This window comes from Thermobia domestica, chromosome 13, assembly GCF_964235325.1.
Source record: "Thermobia domestica chromosome 13, izTheDome1.hap1.1, whole genome shotgun sequence".
NCBI classification, from domain to species: domain Eukaryota; kingdom Metazoa; phylum Arthropoda; class Insecta; order Zygentoma; family Lepismatidae; genus Thermobia; species Thermobia domestica.
In genome coordinates this window covers 89,845,566-89,858,835 of record NC_137466.1, presented here as the reverse complement: position 1 = coordinate 89,858,835, position 13,270 = coordinate 89,845,566, and the positions used below count along the sequence as shown (strand labels likewise).

Below are 13,270 nucleotides of genomic sequence, written 5' to 3'. Positions count from 1 at the left end.
AAATATCTACACTATTCAGATTATCTGCACTAGTGTGTGCACGTATTTCTAAATTAGTAATGTTTTAACTACTTTGCCCAACTATCTGACAAGGTGAATAAGCATCTGGTATATACAATAAAACTGCACCATATAAAAGGTTTATGAGAAAATACTAACATGTAAGAATTATAATGAACTCTTGTTTGAATGTATCGAAGAAGTTTTAAATTCTTTAATTAATGCTACTAATCAATGCAATTGAGTAGTCTGTTTCGACTTCTGGTCTTGTTATGTTTTACTCATAACATATAATGTCTCTCTTAGCTTCACTTATTCGTTATTCTTGCCACAAATAACAAAAACAAGATTCCACATCAACGTAAGATGAGAATCCTTTATGAACCGATTCTTTGCAATTGCCACATTGATTCAAATATTCACAGAAGGGTACACCAAATTTCTGCAAAACCAAAAAAATAATCTTTTTGGTTATTATTGCTATAGTCCTTAGACCTTTCCTTCTTGTTTTTTTTCCTTTACTCCGAAAATTCATACTAAAATTTAGAAATGAAATGGATATTTGTACAATAAAACATCTAGTTGTCTCATTATTTTTTTTCTAACTAGGTACTTTTCTGTAGATTCCATTTTCTGAACTTAAAATATTTTACGTCCTCTATTTCACTGCACACTTCTTAGAATCAGTACAACACGAAATGTGAAACAGGGTTAAGTGAATACCTATCCGCTTTGTCTGACTGAGGCCCTTTTTCATTCAACAATGGCACAAGAGTAACTATCATGATTTCGATTATTAATAATTCATTCGTTGTCGTAACTGAATAACTGGTTAGTAACTGAATAGGGTTCGCAAAAGACCTATGTGAAATGGGTGGAACTGCTGTTCGTGAAGCACATGTACCGGAAATACATTTACTCGATTTCTCCATAGCTTATTAGCAATTACACGGCAAGAGGTTGAGGGATTTTGTTTTATTTGTGCCAATCGTTTTTCTTCGAATTGATTGATGACTGCAGACAATACATCTAGGGACATCGAAAGACCTAGGTACATATAGAAAATAATGAATGCATAATAATTGTTTAACTGATGGGAAAATCTTATCCTAATAATTTTAGATGATATAGCTTCTTAATTTCTTCGACATGAAGGATCGTGTATTTCAGCAGCAACAGTTTATCGTAACACCGATAAATTGAGACAAAACTTTTTCGCAACAATGTTGATATTTTGTAGCATTAATTATCACAATTTTCGCATTTTTAAAATACAGCACAAGTACTTTTTTAAATGTGGAACTTGTAAACAATATATTTTTGGTAGTAAGATGTATATCTTATAAAAAATTAGGATACACCTCGACTAGGTGCACATTATAACTAATATATTCACTGAAGTATAGAAATTAATTCAAAAATTTAAACAGGAGTTAAAGGATAACAGGCAGCAAGATATTATCAATTCTTTTGTTTTCTTGTCAGTAATAATCAATTATACTTGTGAAAGAATCTCTCGTCATCAACACTCGAGACTGGCAACCATGTTGCACGTAACGAGTTGACAACAAAAGATCTGTGCTTAACTTTTAAACTGTTATACAATGTCAACTTCCTTATTCTCACTGTTGATAACTTCAATAGCCTTATTTTTAAATTCACGGTAAGCAACCAACAGATCATGAACATTTTCACAACAAAACACAGTCATGGATTTAAATAACAGATCAGTTTTGTTGATATCTACATTTTTATGAAGTGAAGCAGTTTCTGGATCAAATAATTCGCAGAGCTTTTTCGTAAACACAACCATTTTTAAGTTAAATAATATTGGAAATGAACTTTTTAGTTAATATTAGCAATAATTAACCCGAATTCTACTTTTTCGTTTTCATTCGCATTTATCGCAAGTAATGCCGAATTTCGCAAAAAATCGCGAAAATATAAATGTGACTTCTAACTAAGAGTTTGATGTTTCCTGAAACATAAATATACGAATTTTTTAACGTTTTGCACATATCGCATTAACGAAAAAGTTTCGTCTTTACCAATAAGTACTGGCCTCCCTCTCCACATATTTATAACTTGGTGCTATGATGCTTGTGGCTTAAGAAACATTTCAATTATTCTCTTTGTCTGGGTTATTCGATTTGCTCGTCTTCCTTTACGTTAAAAAAAGATTTTCCTTTTGTTCAATGTCCAATAGTTTCGTATTCAATTTAATCAAAAGATGAAACTATGTAAAGAAAGGGATCTTTTTTATTATTGACTTTTAAAAGGGCGACTTCGTGAACATAAATGTCAAATTTTACTGGAGGAAAGTTATGAAAGAATAAAGTAAATTTTAAAGGTTTAACATTTCTCCAATCCCAAGAACACTTTGAAAGAGAAAAATAAAGAATGTTGAACTCTAGAGAAGCAAAGAGGAAGAATATTTACACTACACCTTATTCTATAAAACTATATTGAATAGCTAGCAAAGTTCCCAGTTACTCCCCACAAAACACAAAAATAATCAAATTTAAGGTAAGCCTAAATAATAGATTCAGTACAAATTCGTCACTTGTTGAAAACTGCATAGCTGAATTTAAAATTCTCAATAAGTTGATCCTCGAGTAATTATTAATTATAGAAGTGAACTTGAAGTCATGGTATAGTCAATAAGACAATTTTATAAACAACAGCACCGTTATTTCATATTAGCAAGAACTAGATTTTGCGATTTCTATTTAATAACAATTTTGAAGTGGGTTGAGACCTTTGACGTTCGTTCCTTCAAATGCCTTTAGCAATAATAATAATAGCTTACTTATACTTTTAATATTTACAATTGTTTCATAATAGATTTTAGGTCTCAGTGGCACTACGAAATTCTTATCATTGTTTGTAAAAAGTTCAAAATTATAATCAGCTTATATCAAATAATTCTAAAAGTATGCAGAAAACTGAATTTGAAAATTTTATCATTATTACAGCGCGATTCAAACAGATCATTACACTTTCACGATACTGATCTTTTGTAGTAGATTGTAATGCAGAAACGTTTCATGCCTCGGTGTACATTTGATGTGATACGCAATTTCCTGTCATATATGAGAAGGAACATCTGCACATACTAAATAGTGCCAATAATTTGTTTCAGTTCGGATAAATCTCATGGGAACTGAGCATATATATATATATATATATATATATATATATATATATATATATATATATATATATAGATAGATAGATAGATAGATAGATAGATAGATAGATATAGATATAGATATAGATATTTACATATTGGCATGCCTCTGAGGCACATTGCTTTCAGAACTCCATCATTACACAGAACATCTCCGTCCGTAAAAAATGTTACAATTGCTCCTTCTGTTCATGTACAGTATTACTTCATTGCAATTCATTCATGAATATACCAAATCATTGCAAACATTAAATACTTTTAAAATCTCTTTATAGTAAAGTAAATAATAATAATTAGTGTGGATTTCGCTTATGTTTTTTGAAGGTTTTTCGCAAATATGGACCAGTGGTCGTCACATTTTGGATCACTGGGAGTGGTCAGAGAGTGGAGAGATTATAGCATCGAGTCCTGGGAGTGACACTTACCCACCATGGAGAAAAAACGTATCCGAAGTACAAGGCAAAGAATGTTTACTTTTCGATATTCATAGACGTGGTGTCTTTGTACCAGAAGTTTGTACAGAGCAACATGTTTATATATGTGAATGTAAGTTTTCAGTTTTATAATATTTGAAATATTATCCATGCAACCGATAGAAAAAAAACATCAACCCTCACTTCTGATAGATTATTTTAAGAAATATATGCACATGTTATGTTTAATAACAATATTTATATATGGTTAACTTCATTAACTTAACAACATTCCTCTTCGTATTATATCTGACACAGAATCTGCAATCTGAAATTTTTTACTGGTGGTAATAAGCATAGTATAATCTGGTATCGCGGACACAATACCAATCACATACACATAATATTACATATTGCATATAATATTATTATTACACTTCGTTCTTTTGCATGTTTTATCGATTTTCAGCTTTTAGGTTTTTTGTTTCGATTTTAAGTTTTTTCGTCATTTCCCCTAAGTTTTCATGATTTTTCCTAATTTTTGGTAGGTTTCGGTGATTTTTCAATATTTTTGCCATTCTTTTCATTTTGGTAATATGCTTGAGACTTTGCACTGAGGTAAACACATTTTTTTCATAGGATGAAAGTTTACAAGCAAAAGAAAGAAGATTTGAACTACAGAATTAGCCTTTGTTCTTATATTGCCAAGACAATAATGTACTTCAACTGTATGTACAGTAAGTGAAAAAATTGAGATTTTATTTTCATTAAATACAAGTGAATTTCCAAAATTAATTTGTGTATGGGTATTATTTTAAAAATAATTTCTGACACTTAAATTTGTTATTTTTTTCGATGGTCTGTATTTTGGCAGAAAGAGGCAGCATACCTAGGAAGCTCCCCTTCTCCGAATGTCATTGATTATAACTTTCCGAAATTTCATATACAATTTGCTAATTCTAAACAAATTACATGATTTACGTGGAGGCATTATTTCTTTGTGTTTGCAATGTAGCTCAGTACATGGAAACACACCATGCTACATGGTAGACCGAGATGCGGGAAATAACTGCATTTTAGACTGGTATTTTTGCCGTATTTATCTAATTCATTGAACTATTTATGTTTATATTTTATCTGGTTATTTTCATTTAAAATCGAACTTTCATATTTCAACTGAAGAAGCTGCTTAATTTTTTCTATATCGCTGATACAATGCCCATCATTTAATTGTTTTATTCTCTTAAAGCTATAAGTTTAATCGTACTCGTTAATTTAAGTTTACAAGGTACAAGTTTATTTTTTTTCATACTTGTTATGTCATTTTTTCATGTTTCTAAACCATTTCAATGGGTCATATATCTATATTTTTTAAGGTAATGAACTTCCGCTCCTTAATAATTAGTATATGTAAAGAGAACTATATAAAAGATGAAAATCATAAATAGATACCGAAAATCTAGCGTCATACTAATCTATGGAAATACTAACATTTAAGCGTTAGTTGTTTCTCGTTAATGTTCTCATACAGTACAAGTAAGAGTAGACATTTTTCAATCACCATTATCAGAAATAGGTATTTGTTTGATATTTGCCTTAATCTCAATACTAATTGTATCTCACTCCTGTTATTATCAGTTAATTTGAATATTCAAGAATATATCTTGGTTGTTTTAATTCAAGTGTTATGGTTTTGTTTTAAATAAATCATTCACCATTTTGTTTGAAATTAATTATCTTTTTAAATTTTACGATAGATTAGGAGCCTCATTCTCTAACGATTTGAACCAACGCAATGCAAAATATGCGTTTTAGTTCGCAATAATAGGTATTGTAGTTACAAGTTTTGCATGGAGGGCACGATGGCTCAGTGATACAGCACTTATCTCTGGTGCATGAAGTCGATGGTTCGATTTTCGGCCAAGTAAGTTTGTGGTGGATAACATGGTGTTCGTAGATTTTTTCGGGTAGTCCCCCTTTTTCCCATATTCTTATTCCGTTGATCATTCTACCATCACTCACTTGTCTCAATTATCCGTCTCCTTTAGCCTACAGGGCATAATTGTCGACATTAAACTGAAAGATTTTGTTTACAAGTTTTGCGTTGCACTACGCTCCAAAGTTTTTGTGAAAGATGGTACGACTTCGGCACAGTGACGGATCTGGAAGGTAAAAACTGGAGGGAGGGGCAGCCAGTACCTAGACTATGATAGGTATATATGAACTTTCACAAAAATATATAAATAATAGCTTTTGTCACTGAAAAAACTGGGGGGGGGGGCTAGGCCCCCTTGCTCTGGCCTAGATCCACCGCTGCTTCGGCGTTCTGAATAATGCTCTTTAACTGTTCTTCAAAGCTATTATTATACATGATCCGGCAAAAGATCTTCCGTATTGGGAAAGGACGCTGTGGGAGTTGTGGTGGGGAGACGACGGCAGAAGGGGTATCGATCGATAGTGGTATATATGTCACTTTCAATGGTCTCAATGGCGTGGGGCAGTGAGCTAGAATTTGACAACCTGGTTTTATTACAAGTATAAACTCTTTAATCGGTAGGAAAGAGGCCGTGGATCATGTGTCAGAGTTGATGACGACGTGTTTTGGTGGGTCAGTGGTTCATGGTGGTGGTGGGTCGGAGTGGGTCATGGTGGGTAGTGGGTAATAGGAGTGGGCCAAGGTGGGTGGTGGATCATGGGTCAGAGAGGGTCACGGTGAGTGGTGAGTCAGTGGGTCGTGGGTCAAGTTTTCATTGACCCTCGCCATCTCTGATCAAATCTGTAAAACCAAACAAACAAAGCAATATTAATACACAAAACGCTCAACATCTTAGCTATTCATGACATAACTATTGCATGATCCAAATAACTCCAGTATATCGACAAACCATCATTTGTTATATTTTACCGAAACACGTCATGACTTTTCTGACAACCTGATACTTTAAATGTTCTTAATACGCAAAGTTCATTGATCTAATCACTTATTCATTTATTCTCTTATGATCATCACAACCCTTAGGGTATTTCCAGCAGATATAGAAAGGGGAAATGTAGTATCCAGGCTTGGTGTAGCGTGCAAGTAAACAAATGAAAAGTAACAGGATATTTTCCTCCCCCGAACCCCCTAAAGTGGAGTGTGTTTATTTAACAAAAAGACTTGAAATCCAATCAGAAAATTCATAAAATATAAAATATGTAGCCAAGTCTCGACTTTTCAATACTATTACTACTACTACTACTACTGCTACTACTACTACTACTACTACTACTACTACTACTACTACTACTACTACTACTACTACTAATAATAATAATAATAATAATAATAATAATAATAATAATAATAATAATAATAATAATAATAATAAAGGAATAACAAAATTACCAACTCAATTACGTAAACAATACCTTCCAATTAAGAAAAAAAATGATTGCCACGACGCAAGGCCGTAACTTGTGAGAAGCAGGGCCACTCCCCCCAGGGAAGCTCCCCGCCGTTCGAGGGGTTCCAATCTTAAGACAAATTGTCTTACTCTATATACGATACGAAAATGAAATTATAAGTGAAGCATCAAACAGGTTCACTACATTACATAAATAAAACAGCACACAAATAGTTAATAAAACAATAATAAGTCGTGGGCCCATTTCAGTGCTGCCTGTCTGCCGGCTTGCATTTTCGCGGATTCCGAGAATTTCAGATATCCTCTGATCTTATTGGCCGATACAGATAGGACATCAAGAGTCATGACCTACATATAACGGAAATTAAGGGCAACTGCTGTCGGTCTTCGTGGTCGAGCGTTCTTGGGCAACATTCTAGTAATGAAAATAGTTTTGGCGTAGGTTCAAACCTTGCACAAGGATTTTTTAAATTTTCATAACACTTTTTTTCATTAAAATAAGCTTGCAGTTTTACTATACGGATCCATAATAAAAGTAATAATAATAATAATAATAATAATAATAATAATAATAATAATAATAATAATAATAATAATAATAGTAGTAGTAGTAGTAGTAGCAGTAGTAGAAGCCCCGCAGGAGTTGGTTAGGTTTTGTTCTCTTGCTTAAATTTTTCTGTACATTTTAAATGACCAACTTCAAACAGCTGGCTAGGGTAACGCGCGAATACTGAAACTCTTGTAATCGGCGTAAATGCTGCCGGCTCTTCTTCTTTGGAAATTAGTAGTTACGATGAGGAAGAATAGTAGTAATGTAAATCGGGAGCAGTTAAAAACGATGAGATAGCCTTAACTTGAAGAACGTTTCATGATATTTTTTTTTCATTGACGAAGATCTATATAATTTGCTTTTGAGTTAAAGAAGGCAATCTCGAGTAAGTCATTGTGACACTCATAAGAAACGTCTTCTCATACGAGAATTGGTATTTTGGTAGTCTTACATGCAACTATTTTAACTAGCTAAAGGTTTAGATAAAAGGTAAAGTGACACGGTAGGTAAGTGGTTAGCATATTGAACTTCTGTTCGGCGGGCCCGGGTTCGAATCCCGCCCAGGTTGAAACTTTTTCAAATGTTTCAATTTCAATTTCAATACATACTCAGTGTGACAAGAAAGATCTTCTCTCCTCCAGAAAGAAAAAGATGTTGGATTGAGGAGAATTGGAGATCTCTCAATGGAGGCAATCATTTACTAACTTATTTCCAGCAGTTGTTCTAGATTTGATATTTTCAGCTACTTTCAATTATTTCCTGATAAATGCGTGGTCAATATTTTTATACAGTGTTTAAAAAAATAATACATTACATACACAGCAATATTGAGATTAATATATGGTGTTCTTTGGAAAACACGATCCGGAACATAGAGATTTATCTTAGAACGGAGAACTGTTTCGTTAGTCACCTACTTTACAATTTTACCTGCATAAACACCTGGATCAGGTCTATCAACTGCTGTGCCGAGACATGTTACGTGTAAGTTGGGTTGCATCTGTATAGGCGTTCTCACAGCTGCAAATTACCTGGACCCCAAGTAATGGAATTAGAGCGCTTAGGAGGGAGATACTTTTGTGATTGGGTGTACACTATGTATAATACGTTCGGAATATCTATGATGGATACTACGTTCGGATCGCTATTACTCTGAGCCACTTCCAGGTGTTCCGAACTGACAGTTCGGAACACATGTTGCACTTCCAATTAATATCTTCGCTGAAATAAAAGCTCCAGGATGTTGTAACTTTGTTTAGCTATCAAGCATTTCAAGACCTTCATTTTGACTAGAATACGATTTCTACAATGACAATACTTAAATAGAAATTAATTATTGAAGTTTCTGTTCCGGACTGACAGTTTTACAATCTTAGTTTCAATCTGAAACAACTCATCATTTTAATTCTCTGAAAGTACTGATAATCTGATAGTGTCCTATATCACAAATTACAGTAGATAAATGTAGTATTACACTGTAATATTTTTGTATGAAGGTAACTTATAATAACAAAGATATTAAATTTATAAGCCATGTTCCGGACTGACTCTTACGAAATAAAACTAGGATACTGGGAATACAAGTGTAATGAGCAGTAGTATTGTGCACAAAGTGACATATATCAGCACTTAAAACATGTGCACATAAGCTAATAAGCATTTAAGCTTTCAAAACTGGCCACAAAAGCTTAAAGAAAGACACTTACACTGTAGTACGATATTGACTACTAATGTATAATAATGCGATTTTTACAATCCTTTTTTTTTCAACAGGTTATATTTCTTCTGTACAGTTTCTGATTCTTCAACTTTAAATGGGTCAGCGCCAGTTAATTGTAATGGGCCATAAAATACAAAACTACCAAGTTACATTTCAAACTCGGCAAACTTTTTTTTGGCCAACGAAAACTGTCCTATCTGCTCCAAGAATTTAATTGTAACAATACTGTCATCTTGGCTGCAATGGAGAGCTCTGCCGAGGTAGAACTTTTTATCGTAAAACACGGCCTAAATGTGGCGTAAAAACTTGTGCCTCATCTACTTTCCTGATGCATGATACCTGGCGTATTCACTCTGGCAATATCCTATTATCTTGAAGGAGTGATTCTGACAGTCTTGGAATGGCCATTACATTTCTCCAAAATTCATCAAGATCCTCTTTCTCAGCTTCAATTTCATCCACTGGCACTTCAGAAACATTGATATGCTTCACCCTGTTTTCAACTTGTTTCACGAAATCATGTGCATTTCTAGTAGAGTTTTCACTTAACATGGCTCCTTTTGCAATCCCCTTCACATTACCTCCTATACCATCTACAGTTCCTTTCCTATGGGAGGTTGCAAAAAATTCAATTCCACATCAAATGTTTCAGCATTTTTGTTATATCAGCCAACATGAACTTCTGCCTAAAGTGGCTAGATGCGCCATCAGCAGAGCCGTAGCTAGAGATTACAGCGCCTGGGGCGAAATAGAATTCAGAGCCCCCTACATTCACTTTACCAAGTTTTTTCTTTTTTCTTTTTCTTTTACATATAAGAGTACCAGTTTTTGTTGTTGCGCTACGCTGAATTTTTATCAAGCTTCTTGGACAGACAGACCATTGCAACAGCGAAAAGCGAATATTATGTATTCTTTTATAAATAAGAGCTGTTTTCAAGAACATTTTCTGTTAAACTTAACAAAACTACCTTTGGTTGTATACAGATCCACTTGGAGAACAGTTACGGAAATTTACAACTATTTACAATGTTTCTTACTATCGACAATATGAAATTCCAATACTTATAATCTGTTTCTTTTTTTCAATCTTCAAAATAGGTGACAGAATTAATTTCCAATAATAATCGTAAATTTCTGTAATAATTTTATTCTGTATGTGGCCATACAAATAACTTTTTAATTTCGATTCTTTTACGGTAAAAAAAAAAAAAAAAGTGAAATGTAACGGAAATTCAGAAGGAGCCTTCTTTGCGAGTTTCTCAATATTGATCAATAGAGGTGAAGAATATGTTTAATGTTTGTATTTAAAATCCAAAATATAGTATGGCTATTGCATATGTTTTAAATTATAGTAATTACTTAATTTCTTAATGAATGAAAGTTCTGAATTTAAGATCATTTATTACTAATTAACAAACTAAAATACACTGACACATAAACATATGTATACGTATAATGTGTGTCTATGTTTTGTAGGTATGTAGATAGATAAAAATTATCACACAACTAGATCGTATGAAAAAAACATCCTGGTGATACAAGCAGTTGGTGGAAAAATGATCCCAATAAATTTCTTCAATTTGGAAGCATTTCAATGCCAATAGAATTTTAAAAAATCATTGGTAGTGATCAGTCTTTGGAAAAGACGAAATTGGGTTAAGTTCTGACCCCTTAAGCCTCTATTCTAAAACTACTTCAAGTTTGGAAAAGTTATTATTTAATTTTATTTTTAATATTCCCGCGCAAACAACAGCTTGCGTGTTCATTAGTGTCTCTTCACTCCTTTCATTTTCATATCTTCATTCTCACCGTCGTGATTAATCCGATTGAGTAGAAAAGCATGATTAAGCAAACTCATTACCATCAAAACGCCGAACACGTATTTCAGATTTTGACCGTTTCTGATTTTCAAAACGCTGGTGAGTACACTGTAAGTTATTAATACTGTAAGTTATTACTTGGCAAAATATGTTGCTTTTTGACGTTTTATGGAAGTATGGCTCAAAAAATCAGGAACACCACCAATCAGTTCAGGACTAGCTCAGGAGAGTAATGATCCCGGAAGTAGGAACGATAAACAGTTCTGATTGGTTGGCGTTATCCATTTCTTCCCACATTGCATTCAAATAGCAGAAATCAAACAATTGCTGCTGTCGGTCTTCGTGGCCGAATGGGCTAACGCTATATGCTAGTAACGCGCCAAAATATAAATAAGAAGCTCTGAAGTACAAGTTAGATGTTTACCCAGCAGAATTTCTGATGAGATTGGAGAGCAAAAACAATTCCAGATAGAAAAATAAAAAGATCTGTCAGTCCGGGACGCAGTTTAATGTCAGTCCGGAACACAGTTTACTAGGTTACGGGAGAAGCTACAGTAAAGTCCTATGGCTCATTTGAAAGGCTGTTTATATATATATATATATATATATATATATATATATATATATATATATATATATATATATATATATATATATATATATATATATATTTAAATTCACAAACATACAGGCAAGCTACATAAAATTAAAAATGGTAAATATTCCGGACACAAATGTAAATAGTAGGCTACTTATTTAATTTGGAAGATAATTATATTTACACCCATTATATTCATTTTGCTACTTGATTTATGAAATACTGATCAGAGTGCATCAGTGATATACATTTTGGTCAAAATCTTGCCGTCGATTCCTCTGTATATCAGTTTATGACTCAATATACAATTTGCCTGTCTTAATCACTTGGATAATCTATTGTTTAATTAGCGTTTATTAAACAGTGAAATACAAATTATATTTAACTAATCTGTTTTGATCTGGATTCTACATGAAACTAGCTTTCAAATGATGTATTGCACATGTGCATGCCAGCAGTTTCATTTTTTCGATAACAGGTTGAAATTTGTCTGGAAATGCCCTCTATCATTCTGTGTACTAACTATGTGCCAGATATGTGAATTCTTATTGACGTGTTCTTAAATTCGTTTCCACTTAGGCTTTTGTATAATATAAAGTCCAATAATGTACAGCGGTGGACACTTCTAAATGGTACACCTTAGCCGTAAATCTCCATATGGCTGTACCATTTAGAAGTGTCCACCGCTGTACAACAGTATTTGATGAAAAATATCCGTATTACCAACTCGTAACTTACCCGTATTAATCACATTCTATGTGACTGTAATACAAACTTACCTGCAGCAAGTTTGCATTTTATTACATTTCAAATTAGGTAATAAGCAACTATGAAATATTTTATTATTATTAATGAACTAAATATATTATTTTTAGCTACAATATATGTATATATTTCTAACAGGTAGAAGGACATCAGCGGTCCACGAGGAAGCGCTGCGCAAAATGACGAATCCATGTGAAGAGAATGCAAAAGTTCCTCCCTAAATGAAAAGATAACAATGACCAATACGAATATTTATATGAAGTGGTTGATGCGAAATGTGACTGTCTCGTTAAATGCATATGTATATATATGTAAAGTATCATTTTAAGTTAAACAAAGGGAGATGAGATGTAAACAGGAAGATTATTTCTATCCTGTCTGCTTGATTAAATATATTTAAAATTGTGCTCATATTTTCGTCATATGAAGTTTTGACAAGTCATTTAGTGTCTTAAGTATAAATTGGATGTTAGGCAAAGGCCTATTCCGTAATGTTAGATAAAATATGAATAAAAGTTCTAATGTCTTTGAATTTAAGCAAAATTTATTTTGACTATTTCACTCCATATTGCCTATAGGCCCCTATTATAACTTAAATGCAAATATTGCTCTTCCTTGCATCAACTTCAAAATTACCACTTCATTAGGATAACTACATCGATCCCTTGGTTCTAGAAATGTTTCTGTCTGTTCGAAGAAATTTTAAGATCACAAAAACGAACTTAGTTCAAGACAGGTCCACCTCAATAATTGGAGAAAATTTAGTTCCGAAAAATTTGAGAGAGTTATTGGTAATAATAAAGACTAAAA

General features: G+C 32.9%; 1 protein-coding gene across 2 annotated transcripts in view; it reads left to right on the top strand.

The window, feature by feature from the left end:
* Positions 1–12,992, top strand: part of LOC145668319 (E-selectin-like) — a 30,595-nt gene extending 17,603 nt beyond the window's left edge. For both annotated transcript variants that reach the window (XM_081736049.1, XM_081736048.1), the window contains 2 exons: positions 3,515–3,736; positions 12,599–12,992. In XM_081736049.1, the coding sequence (XP_081592175.1) occupies positions 3,515–3,736; positions 12,599–12,681 (305 nt within the window). In that variant the 3' untranslated portion in view covers positions 12,682–12,992. The remainder of the gene's footprint in view (positions 1–3,514; positions 3,737–12,598) is intronic.
* Positions 12,993–13,270: the final 278 nt, after the last annotated feature.